This window comes from Physcomitrium patens, chromosome 18 (genome assembly GCF_059467195.1).
Source record: "Physcomitrium patens ecotype Gransden chromosome 18, ASM5946719v1, whole genome shotgun sequence".
In the NCBI taxonomy this organism is placed as follows: domain Eukaryota; kingdom Viridiplantae; phylum Streptophyta; class Bryopsida; order Funariales; family Funariaceae; genus Physcomitrium; species Physcomitrium patens.
In genome coordinates, this window is record NC_143427.1 from 3,393,994 (window position 1) to 3,416,971 (window position 22,978).

Here is a 22,978-nt window from a genome sequence, read left to right on the forward strand (position 1 = left end):
CATTACTTCATTGATTTGAATAATTATTCTTACCTTGCCATGTATAGAATGCTGAATCTTCACTTTGAGGCTCTTTTTCTTTCTTCTTAATCACTTCATAGCTAAGTCTTGTTGTCACGTAGTTCATTCTGAGTTCTTTCATCTTTATAGATTCCAAAGCCATAATCAGGTAGTTGTAGGATTTGGGAAAGCTTATGAGTAGAGTCATGACAACATTTGCATCTTTTAAAGGCTTGTCTACAATTATAAGCTAGTTTGCAAGTACTTTCACCTTGTTGAAGTTTGCTATAAGGTCTTCACCTTCTTCAATCTTCCAAGTTTAGAACTTCTTCTTTGTGTAGATGACATTGAATAAGTTCTTGCTTTCATTGATGTTGTAGAGAGTCTTCCATACTTTGGTTGGACCATTGCAAGAAATAATATAAGACAAGTAGGCTTCATCAACATTGCATGCAATTAATTCAAAAGCCTTCTTTTCACAAAGTTTTATTTTTTTATTTTTTTATTTATTTATTTTTTGTTTTTTTTCTATATCAGCATGTATTCTTGGAGGCTCTTTATTGTCATCTAAAATATCCCAAAGATCCAAAAAGCCAATAAAAGCTCCATTTTTATCTTTCATTGGTAGAAATTCTCGCCTCTACACTTTTCAAATTGTTCTTAAACCTTCATCTTCATTTGAAGCCATGTCTAAAAGAGAGATGTATTTAAAAAAGATCAAGGAAAATAGTCTTAAAGCTCTCAAAATCAGCAAGGTATTGCTGCCTTATAATCTTAAAATATCCTTTTTGTGAATAAATTAGTGTTTTCACTCTCAAAATACTTAAATTTTATGACTTTTTACAAGTCCAATGAACTATATAAACATCTTAAATCTAAATTTCCATTCAAATATCATTTTTATGCTCACAAATCATTTCCAAGTATCATGAGAGGTCCTTTAAGTACCTTGAGCTTCTTCAACACATGAAACTACAAAGTTAGTCTACTAAAGATCTAACTTAGCAAAAAAAAACATAATGTAAGTATTCTATAACATCACCTTAAGGTGTAAAATATATCCTAAACCTAAAATACACTTAACAACAAATAAGAACAAACCAAGTTCAAGATTTAGATTTAGATCTGAATCTGAAAGTTAGAACATTCTAAAACCTAATATTAGCAAAGACAACATTATCTATTCCATATAAAAATAAAGACTTCAAATAACTTCAAAACTTATAAGAAAATGTGAGTGGGTCCATAATTTATTGAAGAAAAAGAAGTTAGAAGCCACAATGTTTAGTATTAGCAAGGTTACATATAAAAAGAATTATGGAGTAATATGACTCTCACTTCTAAAACTCTTTACTTATACCTAAAGTTTACATCTATTATAGATGAATTTCATTTATAATTATTTTCATCCTTCTTTGTTACATCTAATAAAATATAATTAAAAAAGACCATATGGATGGCAAAACTATATGATTATATACAATTAGGCAAGGCAAGGCTACTTAGCTAGCATTGCAAAAATGCATAACTTAAATTTTAGGGCCTTGGCAAGGATGATAATTGAGCTTCATCAATATTTGACTATGTTTGTTAAGCTATAATTGTAATTTATATGTGTTTCTATCAGAGTTATTAAAACCTATTGTTGTAAATTTTATTTATCTTCCACAACCAAGTACCCAGGGCATTTTTAAGTAAGACTTCACGTCATACAACAATATTCTTATCTTATACAAAAAAAAGATAGCTCTTGTTTAAAAATAGATAAAATAAAAATAAAAATAAAAATATTCTTTTGAAGCTAGAATAATTTTATCTTCAATGCTGATTATTGATTCAATTTTTTTAAGAAAATTCAATTAAATGTATCTTGAGATTTTTTTATTTATGATATTAAGAATAATTCTTTTAAATTTTAGGATTTTTTTAAATTTAAATTTAAAAAGATATTTATATATTCTATAAGATGAAAGAAAATTAATTGTCATGGATATACATATTTATTCTAATAATTATCTATATGATTAAATATAAATAAATAAGAGTAGATTTATTTTATAATATCTTATAAAAAAGCTTTTTAGAAGCTTCATAGATGCTGCTTTGATTTTACATGTGTTTGTAGTTAATTGGTAGGTTAAAAATTTGATCAAAAAATTAACCACAAGTTATACATATTAATAGCTTATGGAACAACTAATTATTTGGTGAACAAAGAGAAAACTTGCTTTATAAGTTAAGACATGTGTTTAATAAAGTTAACACATGTTGGAGGTTCTATAGAATATTATCACATAGCTACTAGTTAGATAGTATATATAGAAATAAGATAGAAGCCTTCTTCACTCTTATCAACACTTTTTTAGTCCTTAAACTTATTTCAAGACTTTCTAGTTTTTATTTCTTTGGCAATTGACTAAGATAGTATAATTTATACTAAATATAAAATAGTCACAAATAATTAACTATTTAATTTTTTTCATTAATATTTATTATTTTTATAGATTATTAAAGAATATTATATCATATAAATGAATTCAATATATATTAAGGTTTTAAAATAAAAATTTAAGATAGTAAAGATTATCATTGATTTTTTATTTTTAAACTAATAGATAATCAAAATAGATGAATTTAGATTTTAAAAAATATTTGAAATATATCATATACTATTATTAAGATGATTAGATACTTCTTTTGCCAAATTTTTTTTCAATAATATGACATATTCTTCTATTCAACAAACATCTTTTTATACTAATTATGGTTATTATCTACAACTTGATACTTTGACTTTACAAAGGTTGATAATCTTGTAGCAAAAAATTTGGAAAATATTTTATGAAAGCTATATGCAACAATAAAGACACAATTAAAAAAAGCTTAAGAACAATAAAAGATCAATGCAAATATCTATTGCAAGGAAAAATCATAGTTTTAGGTTGGTAATAGGATATAATTATTTTTTCATAATATGAAGATTAATCATACTTATAATAAATTATAATACCATAGATATATGCCATTTTTTATTTATTAATAGATGAATCTAATTTCTTATCAATTATATCTATTGGAATTTATGAAAATCTATTTTATATTTTATATGTCTCTTTTTAATTTATATAACATAGTGAATAAACAAAAAAGAAGACAAATACCACTTCTTTTTAAAAAAATAAAGAATAATCAAGAGTTTAATGTAAAAAAAGACTTAAATTCAAGATAGTGTTAAAATAGATTGAAATATCTTATACATTGGCATAGATGTGATATTAGTGAAGGCACATGGAAACTATTTAAGAATCTTGAAAATGCAACAAAGAATGTTGATACTTTTTATTGACAACATCCATTAAAACTAAGATAAAAAATCATGGAATTCTTTGCTATAAATCAAAATCAAGTTTTAATAAAGATTACATTCTATCTTTTAGCCTTGTTTGTAATTTTATTAGTATTTATAGTCCTATGAAGATAAAAAATCAAGAATTAATAGATTCAATTCAAGAGCCATTATTTTTTGAATTACTAAATAAGATATTAAATTTTTCATAGCCTTCAAAATAATGTAATAGATATAAAGATTTTTAAAAACATGTTATCACTCAAATAGATGGCAAGATACAATATATTTAATATCACAACCTTAGAAGAGATTTATCATGTGTACTAATATTATTAAAGGTAAGAACAATCTTTGATGGCGTTTTAAATTTTTATTTAAAAAAAATTATAAAAACCTCAATAATGATAAAATATCAAGTTGATCTTTTTATCCTAGTAAATAATTCTAAAAATAGATAAAAGAATATGTAAGGATAAAATTCACATTTCAATCCAAATTTCAAGATAGTCTCAATTAAGAGTTGTTTGTAATTTTTGATATATAGTTAAAAAAATAAATAATAAGAATAAAAGAAGAAAAAATATAAAATAAATGAAAAAGATGTAATTAATCAATTATCTACTTTAAAAATTATTTACAAATTTTTTCTTGGATTTTAATCTAATAAAGAATAAAATTAAAAAATAAATATTTTATTTTCATATTTTTAATTTTATTACCTTATTAATGACATAAAAATAAATATAAATTTAATTTACTATAAATAATTTATAAAGGTGTAAAGATAATAAATAAATAATTAAATAAATTAAATAAAAATATTTTATCTTAAGAATAACTTGCTTATTGATCAAGGATTTGAGTCTTACCAAAGCTCACACGTAATGTAAAAAGATGGCTGAGAGAGGCCTTGAGGTCTTAGTCTTATCTTCCTACCTACATCCAAAGTATTACGACCTATATGGGACTTGTGCATCTTCCTTCTACAAGAACTATATAAACTGATGGTTTTTTTATTTTCCACTAATAGTTCAATTTTTACATTTTTGACCTGATCATAGTGTTTAAAAACATCTAATTAGTCTAAAATCTTATATAGCCTTCAAATCTTGCTCTATTTCTTCATAATAGCTCCCAAGGTGGTAAAATTTAATTTTATCAAGTCTTCAAATGTTTTCTAAAAATTTCTAAAAAAAATATAATTTTTTTAAAAAAAATCTAAAAATACTTAATATGTTTTTGTAATTATAGTATATATTTATAATTAATATAAAATATATTAATTTATAATTATGAATATTAATTTAAATCAATTAAAAATATTATTTTTTATATAAATAAATACAAAAACATGAGATTCTTTCCATACTCCTTCTAACTACTAATAAATATTTATATGCTCTTTTTCAAGTAATACATACAAATAAAAGGCCAATGTAGACATTGGTCTCAGTAATTAAATATTAATATTTAATTATAAGAAAAATTACTTGACTAATTAAGATAATTACTTCTAAGACTTATTAAGACTTTATTCTTATAATTTTTCTTCTAATAATACTTTTATAATATATAATTTTTTTAAAATTTTACTAAATACTTAAATAATAAAAAATAAAAAATAAAATTATAATATAATCACTTTAAATTATATTTTTAACCAACTTGTCAATTAAAATTTATTAATAAGACTCATATGATCTATCAATTACTTTCAAAGAAAATAAAGATTTAGATATATAGTAAATATAGTTTTTTGCATCTTTGAGTTTTTCAACATGTAATCATCACTCCTTATGGAACTCATCCTTAGAAGAGAAGATAATGCCATGAATATACATCTTTATCTAAATTTAAAGGCATTGGGTAGAAGTAGATGTATGTAAATTCGATAATATCTTATAGAAAAACTTCTTAGAACCTTCATAAGTATGGATTTGACTTTGTATATGTCTATAGGTGATTGGTAGGCTGAAAATCAGGCCAATAAGTTGGCCACATGTTGCATATATTGGACACTTGTAGTAGAAGTTTACCATAAGGTGTACATATAAAACTTTTCTTGCAAATTAGCTATATATTTTCTAAATTGGACACATGTTAGAGGTCTTAAATAACTTTGATACTTACATATTACAAACATATATATTTACTTTAATAGTTATCTAAAATAAAATAAAGAAGTAGAAGTAAAAATAAATTAATTTGATAATAACTTCTAGAAAAACTTCCTAGAAGCTTCAAAAATGCAATTTCATCTTTATATGTGTCCATAGATGATTGATAGGTTGAAGATTTGGCCAACAAGTTAGCCATGTGTTGCATGTATTAGTAACTAACTATGTAATAGACATATAGGAAACTTGCTTTATAAGTTAACACATGAGTCTTGCAAATTTGACACATATTCGGAGTCCTATAGAATGTTGCCAAGTAGTTCTTAGTCAGATAGTATATATAGAGGCAAAAGTGAAGCCTTCTTCATTCTTGTCAATTCCTTTATTTCTTCTAGTTTAGTTTCAAGAAATTCTAGTTTTATTCTCTTTAAGCAATTGCAGTTCTAGTTTCTTTTGAATATACATAATTTTATATTTTCATTTTATCATCTTTTTTAAAAAAAGTCTCACTTGCTTATTTTCCTTCATTGAATTCTTATCCTTGACACTAGCTTTTAGTTAGATGGTATATATATAGAAGCAAAAATGAAGCCTTTTTCATTCTTTAAATGTCTTTCTTCTTCTTAGTCTTCTTTCAAAAATCTCTAGTTTTTTTTGTTTTTGGTATTAGCCATACTAGTTTTGGTATTATACTATCGTTAAGTGATTGTTTATTCTTTTCTAGTAATATAAGAATATTTTAACATTTTAATTCTTTATAATTTATACCTTTGACAAGTTGTCTAAAACTTGGCTTATTATACATATCAAAATTTGCATGAATATTTAGTGATGTTATTGTGATTATAATGTGTACCACAAGAATATTTTTAAATTATAATAAATAAAATATTTAAATATAAAATTCCAATTTGATATCTAAAAGATAAAAAAATAATTTATAGAATATAAATTAAAATAAAAGATATTTTTTATAAAAATAATTATATAAAAATCAAATAAATAAAAAATAGCACTTATTTACTTTATTTTCATATATATAGACAAAAATTATTTATAAATCTTTTAATTTAAATGGATTTTTTTTATTTATTTGATCAAAAAATTATATATTTTATTTTAAATATTTTAAATATTAAATTAATAATTTCAATCGTATTCAAATCAAGAAAAATCAAATGAAAGAAGGTTCTTTTTTATTTTTAAAAAATTTGACCTTTAAATCATATTAGTTTTAAAATAATTTTTTAATGTTTATAAGGCACTTGAAATGTATAAAAATTCTAATTAAGTTACTATGAAAAGCCTATAGATGTCAAAAAATAATATAATTTCTACTTTAAGATTAAATTAATAGATGTTTTAAATTTTTTTTTGTTAATGATTTTATTTTTAAAATTTTTGTTATTGAAAATTAATCAAAACAACTTATGCATGCATAAACAAAATAGTACTTAAATATATATATATATATATATATATATATATATATATGTCTTTAAACTACTATAAATCATTAATGAATTAAAAAAATTAATTGAAATATTATAGAATTAATCTACAAAATATAAAATAAAATATACAAAAAATACACATTAATAAAAAAATTTCATTATTTTTTTATTTTTTAAATGCATATATATATATATATATATATATATAGAGTAATATACTTATAAGATTTTTAATTCTTTTTTAATTTGTAGACAAGATCTACATTTTTTATTTTAAAATGTCATAGTTGCATTGATATTTTTTAAAATAGTATCAATTAAAATTTAAATCACTTTAGACATAAATTATTTATTAAGTCTTTGATTTTTTACATGCATATGTAGTATACATACATGCATATATAGCATACAATAAATATAATAAATATATATATATATATATATATATAGATATATATATTTGTTTATAGATGAACTATTTTTTGTGTGTCTATTATATTTCAATGTCTTAAATGAGAATGGCCTCTTGTGTAATATAGATATTCTTTCAAAATTAAAATTTTAAAAATACAAGAAACTTTCATTTGCTTCAAAAGTTTATTTGGATTGTTATTGATATTTTATTTTTAAATAACTAAAAAATCAATTGAAAGAATATTTTTCATATAAATTGTTCAAAGGATTATTTTTATTTTAAAACCTTTCCAAAAATAGAAATATGAAGAAATTAAAAGTGGATATTTTAGATTAAAGTACAAACTACAAACATTCTAGAACATTGGTTTGATACTTGGTATATACACAAATTAATCAAACATTCTAAAACTGACATGCTACAACTAACATTCTATATATTTTGATTTATCTTACATATCTCTTTGTACCACATTATTTAATTGTGTGCTAACTTCCAACAACTTTGGCTTTTGATACAATAATACAAACCATGATTCCAAATAATCCTTTAAATTTTAATAAAATCCTAGCACAACCAACAAAGAACTAGAGAGCAACCACAATCTACGGTGGAAACACAACAAAGAAACCACAAAGATTACGACACCGTACAATTCTCGACGAAGCCACAAGTGGAATCCCCCAGGCTAGGTATAGGATCTGAAACTGAAGCAACGCCACTCTTATTTATGGTCCACTGAGAAACACATCGCTCACATGAAGAAGAGCTAGATTGATTTCTGGTATGTGAAGTTTAAAGTTTTGCTGAAGATTTGCAGGTGGATTGTGGCTCAACGCCGCTGCAGCTGTGCAATGAAGAGAACATGGTGAAGAGTTACAAGGAGCTGAGCGATTTGGAGTCAGTTTACAAGCCTTTTGAAGCCAATGAGTGATGGAACCATGGCTCGCAGGACTAGAGAAGACTGCTTTTCCACAGTTGGTTCTCTTTGGATCTGATCGACCTGGTTTCCAGGTTGCGCAACAACCCACTCAGATGCTCACCTCGTGAGTCAATCACAAAACAATTTCATTAATCACTGCATGTACAAAGAGATACACTGCCACTCATCGGCTATGGGCACTTGGGGTGCACTGAGACCAGCCTTGGTTAGAGAGAGGTCATGGAGATGTGGAGCTTGCTTAGCGACGTCGATCGAATGTTGATTCTCTGAGAGAGAGGAGGACGTATCCCTATTCTGCTTGTTGCAATTCTTTCGTCAGCGTGAAGTGGCCACTGGGCGTTAGTTTACAGTGGCGTTCCAAAAGTTGAACAAATTTCTGTGTCAACGTTTTTGTTCGACAAAGCGGAGAATTCTTTCGGTCTACATGTTTGGGTTGATGTGGTTCGAGTAGTCGTAAGTGCCAGCGCCCTCCCAACCCATCCACTCTTCCCACTCGTCCCAGTTGCTATCTTCCACTCCCTTGAAGTCCTCCAGATTGTCCGACGCGTCATTCTCAAAGTTTCCGAAATGTGAAGTTGACTCTTGAATCAATGCCTGCCGAAGTCGCGGAAAAATCTTGTCAGTGAGGTCTTGGATGGGAAGAAATCGGAGTTGGAGGAGTAATATATTGCAGACCAGTTATATATATATATATATATATAGATATATATATACATATGCAACACTTGAAAGAGATTCGAGGGAAGGGAAGAGCTAACCTCATAAGCTCTCTTGACTTTCTGAAACCGCGTGGAGCAGTGCTCGCTCTTGCACACATCGGGGTGTAGCTCCCGTGCAAGACGACGGTAACTGGTTTTAATCTCTTGCTTTGTAGCAAACCGGGAGACTCCCAGGACGGCGTGATGATCTTCGGTAGCGTGGCTGTGGGGAAGATAAGCTCTAGTCATCAACCTCGAGCCTTCGTTTTTACGTATTAGATAACTAGTCACCCCTCGGCTCCAGATTCTTGACACCACCGTCTCTCGGCTTGAAATACCTGGAGGATTGTATATACTGTGTAGTGCTGACAGATCCATGCTCAACACCTTTCACCGTGTGCTGGAGACAAAGCTTCAATTTACTTCGCTGCAATGTGGGAAGGGGGTTGAATCAGCGAACAGTGGTGATGAAGAGCTATGCCTATTGCGCATGGACAAAAATCTCGTCAAGAACTCAGACTCCTATACCCCAGATCTTATACAGAACCAAAAACAAAATTTGCAACCCCTCTTTGATGCAGCTGGTTACTAATCACTAGCTCTAAAGGAGGCAAAAGTACTCAAACTGCTAATTTCACAGCGAATAATAGTTCTCTCAATTCAACTGAGAAACTGAATTTTCAACTTGGAAATCATTCTTGGCTGGGAAATCGATACAGATAGCTCGAAAACTTGTGAAAATTATCTCGCGGATCAGTGTACGTGAGAAAGCAGATAGACAGAGAAGCGTCCCAACGGACTAGACTACACGTCTTTGTAACGGTGCACTGCGAAATTCTGGCTTCCGGGTGAGAGTCCCACAATCACGGAACCAACCAAGTGGTCCTAGATGTATCCGGCATCGTTATGTGGTTCGCAGATGGCATGATCTCGCAACTTGCAACATCAGACTGGGAGGGATTCCTTCCCCTCAGTTCACACACAAGCATGAAGGAACCAACCGCCCCCTCCGAATTTACTTCTTATTCCGTCAGCAAGTGGAGGAGGCAAAACCTCAAGCTCACAAATGCAGGCAAAATTAAACAATTCACTCCCTCCCGCCCTCAGTTACTTGGAAGATTCCACTGAAGAGCCGTCAGCTACGCTTTGACCTGCCGAACGAGCTGTGCACACCAACTGAAACGAATCAAGGGCACGTTCTAGTTCTGGAAGTCGGCCTATGTGTTCATCGCGATACCTTTTTCGTTAAGCTATTTGCATGCACGAGATTATACTGTCTGCACGTTAACACAACACCATCACGATAAAAAATTTATGAGTAGGCAAGTGATGTCATGAGTTAACAACTCGGCCATCTGAATTTACCCGGAAACATGTCGATCTTATCCTGGGCGTGTCTGCAGTCTAAAACCACTCACTCACTCCGACCCAACGTCCAACTTTGGTTCAAACAAGGCGACGCATGACTGCTTCAAGCCAGGATTTTTGTTTTCTGTAAATTACAGCCTCGCCAAAATGGCAGGTGAGTGACTCAGAATGATAATTTCATCCAGTCATTTCAACTTACCAGATCAATATTCACCTGTTTTTCATTGAAAAGGGAAGTGGATAGCGAGTAAAGCTCTGTAGTTCGGTGGATATCTTGCCAGTTTCCGTGTATTCATGCGCTTGCCAGCCAAAACCGCCAAAGCAAGATCCCACGTTGCGAAGAATGGCATTTCTGGGACCACTTCCACGGAAATGGAAGGCAAGGAAAAGCTGGAGAGGTCCTCAGAGACAAGCCTCCAAATCCTGTTCCTTATCTTGTGATCCTGGCTTTATCCCACGCGTCGCCTCTTCTCCCGTGGGGACCACTCTCTCCCCTTCCTTTCCCTTCCCTGTTGCCTACTATTTACTTCTCTACTTGTTTGTTGGGTAGATCCCCACCTCCTTTCACATTGTTTTCTTCCCTTCCCTTCCAGATTGACTCCCTTAATTCCCCCTTTTCTTGTTTATTTTTTCTGCCACCGTGACACATCCAGATTCCCTCCCTACTCTACCTGGCATCTTCCCCTCCCATACTGGTCACAAACTGGTTGTTTTGGAAGCTTCAAAGATTCATTGTGTTTGCATTATATGGTCAAGGATTTTAGGGGTTTGACAGCAAACCTCTTCCTACCACCTTGTCATCTCTTGATATGGTTTAAGATCATTACAGATTGAAAATGGTGTTTTTGATCTTGTGAATTCATTAGATTTACTCTAATTGGATAAATTAGTGTGATTACAAGATCTTTGTAGATCTTTGTAGTCCTTAATCAATCATTGCATTAATTGGTTAGATGTGAAGAAGTATGGCATGGAGGCATTTGTCATGAAGCACTTGACGCATGTACATAAATTCTATATGCATGTTGACATTGCAGTATTTTATAAATATAGACAATAAATTGAAATGGGAGTCAAGTAAGATGAAAGCATAAACATTGATTGCCCTCAATGTTAAGTCCTTACAATTGATACAAATATGCAAATATATGTTAACAAAAGAAATGTAGGATGTTTTGGCTAGGGTCTATAAGCTATTAGGGATCATTCTTAAGATCTTTTTAATGAACAAACTCTACAATCTTTGATTTGTTAATAGAGAACTTAGAGAGAGTTTTCTTTGCAAAATCTCTTTCCTTAAGGATCAATAAATTAAGTCTAGTGGTAAAAAAGGCAAACAAAGTATGACTTTTTTTATACTTACTATGTTGTTAGAATCATAGGCTCTACTTCAATTGATTGCATTATAGAAAAAAGAAGAAATTACAAAAGAAGACGTGCAATTTGTATTTTTTGTGGATGAGATGTAAAGAAAGGAGAAAAACATCTCTCTATTTTATGCCTTAGCAATGCATCCAAGAGAGAAACAACCTTTGAAGAAGTATTATTTACAACACAAGCAAAAGCCTAAGATTGGTAAGTTTAGAAGCAATTGTAGGGCTTGTGGACATAAGGGACATTAGCAAAATGATGCAAAATGTATCAAAACAAATAGAGATGTTGTATTATATAAAGTCTTACCTAAAAATATATTAAGTAGTTGGTTGTAAAAGATAAATTTGAAACTATAAAAACAAAGTCTTGAAAATTTTAATAGAATTGTAAATAAATTTTAATTAAATATTAATAATTTTAATAGAATCTTAATAAAATCTTAAAGAAATAAAAAAATAAATATAAAAAAATCTTAAAAAATTTATAAAGAAATTCATCAAAATATTATAAAAAAAACTCCTTAAAAAACTATATATAAATATTTAAAAAATATTGAAAATAAAAAATTCAAAGAAATAATAAAAAAATCCTAAAGAAATATTAAAAACAAAATATTAAGTAAATTCTAAATAAATCTTTAGTAATTTCTAATTAAGTCTTAATCAAATCCTAATCAAATCCTAAATAAATCTTAGCCAAAAATTAAATAAATCTTAAAAAAAACCTAAAGAATTTTTAAAAAATCTTATATAAATCCTAATCAAATTCTAAAAAAATCCTAAAAAAAACCTATAAAAACTTAAATAAATCCTAATAAAATTCCTATGTTAATTTTAAAATTCTATTAATTATTAATAAAACTATAAATTTTTATTTTTAAAAAATTTACATTTCAAACTTCAAGTATATAATATCCATATAATATTTTAAAAAAATTCAAATTTATCGATTGGAAGAAAGAACTTCTAATACTCTCAAGTATTGATTGTTATCTTTGTTTAACTTAATTATTGATTTTTTAATGGCAACTATTTTCTATTAAAAGTTCAATTTTTGCTAATCTATACTCTCACAAACTTTACTTCAATTGAACTAACAAATTTCTCAAGAATATAGAAAATTTTATTGATCCTAAAATTAAAAAATCTGAGATCCTTAAATCAATGCTAAACAACATTTCTAAAGTCCGCTCTCTAACATTTCTCTCTAATTAGAATTTTTTTTTTAAAGATATCATAGATGCATAGTTTTATACCTTGAAGTTTGATTTCAATCTAAGTTCACAATAAGTCTTCTTCGAATATTAATTCTTGATTTTATAAAGTAATGTTTGCTACAAACTACTCTTAAATCTCTCTTAAAGATGTGTATATTATTAATTTTTCTTAATCTACTTTATTTTGCCTTATTTATAGCCATATAAAGTAAGTAGAAGCTTTTTTTATAAAAAAATTAGTATTATTACTAAAATATTTTACTACCTCTATCTTTTATTTTATTTTTTTTGCCTCTATATTTTTTAATTAAGCTTATTTATAATAGAACTTATATTTCATTTTTTATTATATAATTGTATTACAACACAATTGTAATAGTAAAATTGTCAAGGAAAAGAATTCAATAAATACAAATAAATAAATTAATTTTTTTTTCAAAAAAAAAATGAAAAAATGGAAATAATCAAGATAATATATTAGTAAAGAAATTAGAATGAATATTGTTAAAAGATAAGAAAATTTGAGACAATTGAAATTAGACTGAAAAAAAAAAAATGATATTATATAAATAGTGATATTCTATAGGACCTCTGATACATCTAATTTGCAAGAGATATGTCTTAACTTAGAAGGCAAATTTCTTATATATGCACCATATTGTTAACTTATATAACAAGCTACCAATACATAGGATATATGACTAATTTATTGGCCAAATTTTTAACCTACCAATTGCCTATAGACATATATAAAGAAAAAAAAATTATTTATGAAGTTTTTAAGATGTTTTTCAAGAAATTATTATAAAATTAATTTACTTCTATATATTTCTACATATTTATATTATCTAGATAACTATTAAAATAAATATATATATTTAAGATATTACTTCTTTTTTAAAAAATAAGTTCTATGAAAGGCAATAATTTCATATTGATAAAGTCTAAGATGTAATAAATTATAATTTTTACATACTCTAAACATTGTTTCCATTAAAGATAGTTGATAGGTCTTCTTAGCCATCAAAAATATCTTATTCTAAGGCAAAAATACCACTTTATTATTTGATCATTTTTGACACCTTTATAACTTTTTTCAAACAAAATATTTATTACACCATCAAGAGTCATTCCTATTTTCAATAATATCACCAAACATTGAACGTTTTTTCCAAAAATGTCATACCAAATGTATTATACCTTGTCACCTATTCAAAAAAGAATATGTGCCAAAGACACAAACTGAAAGAGGATACATAAACTCATAGAATCTGTGTCAAAAAAAAAATGACAAAATAGAAAAAAGTATGTATATTCAAGGAAGAACTAGAATGGCTATTGCCAAAGACTAGAAAACATAAGACTCTTGAAACTAGATTAAAAGCAAAAAAAGAGTTGATAAGAGTGAAGAAGGCCTCACTCTTGCCTTTATATATTCTATTTAACTAAGAACTATGTGGCGACATGCTATAGGACCTCTAATATGCGTCCAACTTGCAAGACACATATCTAATTTATAACGCAAGTTTCCTAGGTGTGCACCAAATGTCCAACTTGTACTACAAGTAGTCAACATGTTGACACGTGGCCTCCTTGTTGGCCAAGTTTTCAACCTACCAATCACCTATAGACATATATAAAGACAAAGCAGCATCTATAAAGCTTCTAAGAAGCTTTCTACAAGATATTATTATATTTATCTACTTTGATTTATTTCTAACTATTCTTATTATCTAGATAATTATTAGGATAAATATATATGTTTGTGACATTACTCCCCTTTCTATGAACAATTTCCACAAGGAGCGGTGATTACATGTTGATGAAGTCCAATATGCGTTGAACTATATTTGTCATGTACTTTGATCTTTATTCCCTTTGAAGGTAAATGATAGGTTTCTTCAATCATTGATAATGTTTCATACCAGTGCGAGAAGACCATCCTGATATTTGATCATTATTGAGGACTTTATAACTTCTTTCAAACAAAACATTAGTAATACTATCAAGAGTGGTTCTTACTTCCAAAAGTATCACTGAACACCAAGAATTCCTTCCAAGGTCGTGGTACCAAACGTACTATATCTTACCATCTATTCAAGGAAGAAAATATCATTTTTGAGGATTTTTATCTCGATTTTGCCATCTCAAAGGTTGAAATAGTTGCAATGTCTCGTTTGATAGCTCAGCAAATGATAATTCTTGAATTGAATTTGCTAGTTTTTGATTATCTATCTTTTAAGTACTAAAAAATCCAAAGAAATAATGATACAAGATAGAATGAAATCTCTATTGGACTTGCTTTGCTTTATAGCAAAGATTTTTTTGACTCTTCATCTTAGTTTCGATGGATATTATTGATGAAAAGCTTTAATTTTGGCTAATGCATTTGCAAGATTCTTGGATGGCTCCCATGTGTATTCATCAATGTCATATCTACACCAATATACTAGATATTCTAAACTATTTTAGTGTCGCCTTGAATCTAAGACTTCTTCCACCTCAAATTTTTCATTATTGTCCACTTCTACAAGAGGTGGTGGAATTTGTTTTCTTCCTAGTATATCCATTGTCTTATATGGCTTAAGTAAAGACACATAGAATACAAAATGGATTTTTATAGACTTTGGTAGGTGTAATCGATAAGCAATTGGATTGATTTTTTCACAAATAAAAAATGGTTCAAGCCTATGATAATCCACATTGTCATAAAGACGAATAATTTTAATATTATGACAAAATAACCATATCTTATCTTCTACATAGAATTCAGGTTGTTTCTTGTAATATACATCTATGTTGGTTTCTTGCCGTTCTTGAGCTTCTTTTAATTGTGCCTTCATTGTTGCAAGTAGCTCTGACAATCCATTTGCAACAGCTTTGGTTGCAGGATTATCAACTTTTGAACAATCAAAAGTGTCAAATCATGAATGATAACCGTAATTGGCAAGGAAAGGTGTTTATTGAATAGAAGAATGTATTGAATTATTATAAGCAAACTCTGCCAATGGAAAAAGAGTTGTCCAATCATCTTATTGATAGTTGATGGTATACCTCAAATACTGCTCTAAAACTTGATTTACTTATTTTCTTTGTTTATGAATTTGAAGGTGGAAAGTGAAAGATACTTTTATATCCACCTTCAATATCTTGAAAAGAATTCTCTAAAATCTCAATAAAAATTATGTTCTTTTATCTGATATAATATCCTTTGATAATCTATGATAGCAATAGATATTGTCAAAAAAGAGTTTAGTTGTTCCTTCACTTGTAATAGATTTTGTACATGATACAAAATGTGCCATCTTACTGTAAGGAAATTGTGATAAGCTTCAAGAGTATGTAATTGTGCTTCTCCTTTTAGAACATGTAAGCGTCCTTCAAAATAAAGTAGGTTCTTCTTAAAGTCAAACTTAGAAGTATCTTGAGACTTAGAAGAATTTTTTTTAATATCATAAACAAGAAGGTTTGAGGACATACTTGCTTGGATCTACTTGAGAAATATCAAATCAACAGTTAATGTTGATTTCATTGCTCGGAGATGAAATTATTTTGGCTTCAATATAATTATCTTTTGTTAGTCAAAAGTTGCTTTTCCTTCTTTGAATATAAGATAAGAACATCTAGAAAGAGCATTAGATAAATCTTGTTGTTTTTTTGGCTAATAAGTCATTAAACTTGAATTTTGACAAAAACATGTTCTAACAAGCCTCATGATAATTTAAAATACGTGCTAATATGAAATACTCGAGGTTCTTATGATCCATATATACAATGACTGGACTTGTAGTGCCTTCTAAATAATGATGCCATTCTTGAAAAGAATCCATGATTACAAGAAATTCCTTGTCATAGATTTTATAATTAATCTTAACTACTGAAAATCTTCTTGAATGAAAAGCTACTAGATGAAGTGTGTTATCTCCTCCTATTTGTGATAAGATTGTATCTAAGGCAAAATTAGATTCATCTATCTCTATAAAAAATACTTTGAAAAAGTCAACGTAATGTAAGATTGATATAGAAGTAAAAGCTTTCTTCAAAGCTTCAAATGATGTTTCTGCTTCTTTACTCAACTTGAGCTTATCTTTATATGTTAAGCATGTAAATAGTCCTCTAACTTGAGAAAAGTTCTTGATGAAGATCCAACATTAATTAACAAACTCCAAAAAGCATTGTACATCTCTTATTGTTTTTGAAATCTTCTAGTTCATCATTATGTAAACTTTTTTAGGATCCATCATTAGACCATTCTTTGAAATGATGTATCCTAAGAAGTCAACTTGAATAGTATAGAATACATACTTTTTTATATTGGTGTACAATGCCACATCTCTAAGTTTTTTTAATACATGATAAATATGAACTTTATATTCTTTTGCATTCTTAGAAGAGATTAAAATATCATCTAAGTAACACACAATAAAATAATTTAGAAACTCACAAAAAACATCATTCCTAAGATGTTGAAAAGTAACTCGTATATTTGTGAGTCCAAAAGGTATGACATTATATTCAAAGTATCTATACCTTATTTGAAACCTAGTCTTCTATTCATCTCCTTCTTCAATGCAAACCAAATTGTATGCTCTTCATAGATCTATTTTGTATAGATCTTAGCTTAATTTAATTAATCAAGAAGTCCAGATATCAAAGGTAGAGGATATCTATTATTCATGGTAATCTTATTGAATCTTTGATAATCCATATACATTTGCAATGATCTATCACTTTTCTTCACAAATAAGATAGGAGCTCTTGCAAGCCATTTCAAATGGCGTATGAAATTCTTGGCCAAGTTTTCATCAATGTATTTCTTGAATTTAACCAACTCATTTTGTGATAAACTATAAATTGGACCAAATGACAGTTGAGTTCTTTCTTTAAGATCAATTGAGCAATCATATGAATGATGTCTCAAGAAAATATTTATATTCTTCTTTTTAATAACATCTTAAAAATCTTGATATTAACTTAGAATTTTACTTGAAATTTTTTTTTACCATTTAAAATGGCTGTGGCATAAATAATAAAAGACAATCTTTCTTATGCAACATGCAAAAAAGCTTTTGCACTTACAAGTATAAGTTTGGCTACACTAGAATCGCTATCTATTGGATTAGAAAAATTCTTAATGATATTTGAAAAAAAATTAAGTTCATAAGAAATCCAATCTTTCACAAGATTATACTTTTCGAGCCATGATAAATCTAAAATGATTGGATTAAAGGGAGATCTAATTATATCAAAAATTACTCGACTATTATGACCATTTATTACTTCATCTATAGGAAGTGTTTCATGAGTAATATCTTCAGAAGATAATGGATAACCGTCTATGACTTCTATGTGAATGGGTTTAATTTTTTATACTAACTATATATTATGACTTTTTAACAACTTCTTCATCTAAAAAATAAGCTGAGGCTACTGAATCTATTAATGCAGAGGCTTTGTGATTATTAGATTCTAAATGCACATCTATTATAAAATAAGAAGAGGATTTTGAAGAAAATATAAGACTTTTATTAGGAATTGTACAAGATTCCAGCTGCATAGTCCCTATTATAGTTGGACAAATTCATTTTTCAACATATTTTCATCTTTGATAGCAATTATGAGTATAAAGTTTCACTCCTCAATCCAAGTTACAAGATGGTCTCAATTATGAGTTTCTTGTAATTGGTGGTGTGAAGTGAAGTAAGCAAATAATAAGAACAAAAGAAGAACAATCACAAAGCAATTGAAATAAATGACATGAAGCAATTACAACATCCAAAACTAAGTCGTAGTCTATTTGCTATGTTTTTATCTAATAAAAGTAAAAGTAAAAAAATATAAAGTATATTTTTAGATATTTTCTTTTCTTTTCTTTTCAATGATGAAAAAAACATGTAAATCCGAATTAATATGAGTAAGTTATGAAGTTTTAAAGATATGAAGTAAATAATTGAAAAGTGAAGAGAAAATATTTTACCTCAAAGGTAACTTGCTTATAGATCAAGGATTCGAGCCTCACTAAGGCTCACATGTAGTATATAAGGGTTTTTTAGAGAGGCTTTAAAGCCTTAGTCTTATCCTCGTAACTACCTTGAAGGTGCTATAGCTCATATGAGACTTGTGCATTCCCCTTCCTATAAGGACTACACTAGCTGCTGGTCCTCCTATTTTTTACTAGAAGGACCAATATTTTTGCAATTTTGACCTCACCATGGTATTAAAAAATATCCAATTAGCCCAAAAACCTTGCATAGCCTTCAAATCTTGCTCCATTTCTTCATATAGGCTCCCAAAGAGGTAAAACTCATTTTTACCAAGATCTTAAAAATTGTCCTAAAAATTCCTAAAAAATTCTAAATAAATTCTGAAAATTTCTATAATATTCTATAATACTAATATCTATATAAGGCTATATTTTTCTACCTTAATAATTTTTTATAATAATAAAAATCAATTTAAATACACTATAATTTTTTTTTATACCAATAACTAAAATGACATGAGGTTCTTTCTCATGCTTCTTCTAACTATTAACATTTCTAGTTTTTATAAGTAGTACATATAGATGGAAGACTAGTATAAATATTGGTCTTAATAAATAATTTTTATTATTCAACAATGAATAAAAATACTAAATTAACATAGATAATTACCTCCAAGCCTTACTAAGACTCCATTTCTACCACTAACATTCTAATTTTCTATTTTTCTAAGGATTTCTACACTACTTACTATATATTATAATTTAAAGCATTCTAAATGCATATTTTTATCCTAAAATAATAAGTAAGTTAATTTGATGACTTACAGCAAAACTCATCATTTTATAATTGCGTCGTTTCTTTGCACAATATTGAGTAGTATGCTTAGCTTCTCCATAATATAAACATAGTTCTCCTTGGCAATGACGAGTCTTTTCTTATTTGGTAAGAAGTTTAAAACATACTGTATCAATTTATATGTCTTCTACTTCTAAATCTTTAGATTGAAAAATTGTTGGTATCGTCATTGAATTGAAATAATGTTGAGGTTTCCTTGTACAATTCTCAGATCAAAATTTAAAAGCCAATTATCACATTTCATAGCAAAGTCAATTGCTTGACTCAATGTTTGAGGATCAGATAAATTGAGCATTAATTTCTTTATTTCATATTGTAATCCATAGAGAAATTGGCTAATGAGTGTTATATCATCCCACTTGATATTTATTCCTAACTATCAAAATTGTGAAACATATAATGTCACTAATTGATTGTCTTCTCATAAGATATAAATCTTGTTGGTTGCAACACAGATTGCATCATGTTCTTCATACAAAGATCAAAACTCAACTAAGAATGCTTTCAAATTATATTCTGTTGGATCACATCATTCAAGAAATGATGAAAATAATGATAAAGTAGAACCAAAAAATAGTGTTTCAATAAACCTAACTTATAATCCTTAAGTTGGATAACTTTGAGGTTGTAGTTCAATCATCAATTGTATGAGATTGATGAATCTTCAAAACTTAGATCTTATACCATCAAACTTCTCAAGCAATCCAATTTTTGGTTCTTTGAAACTTGAACAATGTTCCATTATAGGAGTAGTAATATAGCTTGGTATAGATATTGAAGTAACTGCAATCATCTCTATATCTTCATTGCTTGATAATCTTGTTGCTTCTTATGGTAGTAAACCGAGTTGATGCATTGCAAGCATTAACTCTCTTATTTGCTCCTACATTTGAGCCATTGCACTCTTCACTTCAGCAAGCTCTGCCATGCTATTAAAATATATATATATATATATATATATATATATATATATATATATATATATATATATATATATATATATTCACAGAATATAATATTCAAGAATCAAAAAAAAAAAAAAAAAAAAAAAAAAAAAAAATCTAGAAACAATATCAGTTTAAAAGAGGATAATCCGTAACTTGTAATATACTTATATCATATCTAGAAAAAAGAGTAATCCACTCTTAATCAAAAAAGGACAAAGCTTTGATATTATATGTACACTACTGTCAATTTGTTAAGGACACAAACTGAAAGAAGATATATAAATTCACGGAATCTGTGTCAAAAAAAAAAAATGATAAAATAGAAGAAAGTATGTATATTCTAGGAAGAATTATCATGGCTATTACCAAAGGCTAAAAAATATAAGACTTTTGAAACTAGATTAAAAGCGAGAAAGGAGTTGACAAGAGTGAAGAAGGCCTCACTCTTGCCTTTATATATATTACTTAACTAAGAACTATGTGGCGACATGCTATAGGACCTCTAATATGCGTCCAACTTATAGCACACATATCTAATTTGTAAGGCAAGTTTCTTAGGTGTGCACCATATGTCCAATTTATACTACAAGTGGTCAACATATCAACAAGTGGCCTCCTTGTTGGCCAAGTTTTCAACCTACCAACCACCTATAGATATATATAAAAGCAAAGTAGTATCTATGAAGCTTCTAGGAAACTTTTCACAAGATATTATTATATTTATCTACTTTGACTTACTTCTACCTAATCTTATTTTTTAGATAATTATTAAGATGAATATGTATGTCTGTGATAATATGTCGATTTCATCTTCATTATGTTGTTTTAAAGGCTGTGATAATTATATTTTCTTATCTAATAAATTAACAAATGATGGCTCTTGAATTGAATTTACTAATTTTAGATTTTTATTTTATCAACATCACAAAATACAAAAAATTCACAATAAAAAATAGAAGATAAAATACAATCTTTACTAAACATATTTTCTTTTATAGCAAAGCTTTACTTAACTGATTATCTTGATTTTGATGGATGTTTGTCACGGATACAAAATACAGACAAGAAAACTAGACAAGAAGTTCAAGAAGAACTGGATTAATCAAATGAGTACAAGAACAACACCAGAAAGGTGAGCTAGAACTCCAAGAGATGTGTTGTCGAGACTGAAGAACCCTTCAGCCTCGACTCCTATATATACTACTGAATAGGAAGCTTCTCGAGCTACTTCCGCTAACTAGGACGCTTCTCCAACAACTTCTACTAATTAGGAAACTTCTCGAGCAACTTCCTAGAATCTATCAGAATATTCAAGAACCTTCTAAGAATATTCTAGAACCTTCTAAGAATATTCTAGAACCTTCTAAGAGAATCTTTAGGGAATATTCTAAGAATCTTCTAGAAACTTCTAAAGGAATCTTTAGAGAATCTTTAGAGAATATTCTAGAAGAATATTCGAAGAATCTTCCAATGTATGTCCATGACATCACCTCCTCTTCTAGCTTCGAGGTCTCCGAGAAGTAATGTTGTTATCAGTCAATACCAACGCAAGAAAATGAAAATCTGTCGCATCACATCCGCTATGAATTCCAATTGTTGTTCGTGAGGCAAATGATTCATCGGCCCTTGGAGCCAACGGTAGTGACCAACACCTTCAACCTCTGACCAAGCGTGGACTTCTGTGTCTTCATTGTGAAACTGTCCTCCAAACACACCTTCTGGCTGACCGTCGTAGGCAGGCTCGACCTCAAATACAATTACTAGCGATCTGTTGCTCGGTATCCTCCGACGTCGTCGTGGTGCACGCGGTTCTTCATCTCGCGGTCGTCTTCGTGAGCTAGTCGCTTGAGATGACATAACAAGTGTAGTATCTTGACTATCCATGTCTAAAGGCTAAAATGATGAGAGCAAACTATAGTTGCTAACAAAGTTCTACACTATCGAACTATGGGTTTTGGAGGTGCCCCTCCTCCCTTTTTATGCTACTTGATGAGCAAGCTTCAGCAAGAAGCTATTGTTGAATCGGCTTAGGTTTATGAGGATATCGTTGATGAAATTCTTGTACCTTTTTTGGCGCATTGGCAAGATTTTCGGCACGCTCCCACGTTTGTTCATTGATGTCGTATCCACTCCAATGCACTAAATACTCCAATTTTCTTCTATTACGCCGTGAATCTAGTACCTTTTCCACCTCGTATTCCTCATGGTTTTCAATTTCGATACTTGGTGGCGGACTTTGTATTCTTTGGGGAAAAGCT

General features: G+C 28.6%; 1 protein-coding gene across 1 annotated transcript; it reads right to left on the reverse strand.

The window, feature by feature from the left end:
• Positions 1–8,382: 8,382 nt before the first annotated feature.
• Positions 8,383–9,953, reverse strand: LOC112295144 (uncharacterized). Its single transcript, XM_024546363.3, has 2 exons — positions 9,037–9,953; positions 8,383–8,872 (listed from the first exon to the last, which is right to left on the reverse strand). Exons 1-2 carry the CDS (start codon positions 9,352–9,354, stop codon positions 8,699–8,701), a joined length of 492 nt encoding a protein of 163 aa, XP_024402131.1. The 5' UTR covers positions 9,355–9,953; the 3' UTR covers positions 8,383–8,698.
• Between the last annotated feature and the right edge of the window lie 13,025 nt (positions 9,954–22,978).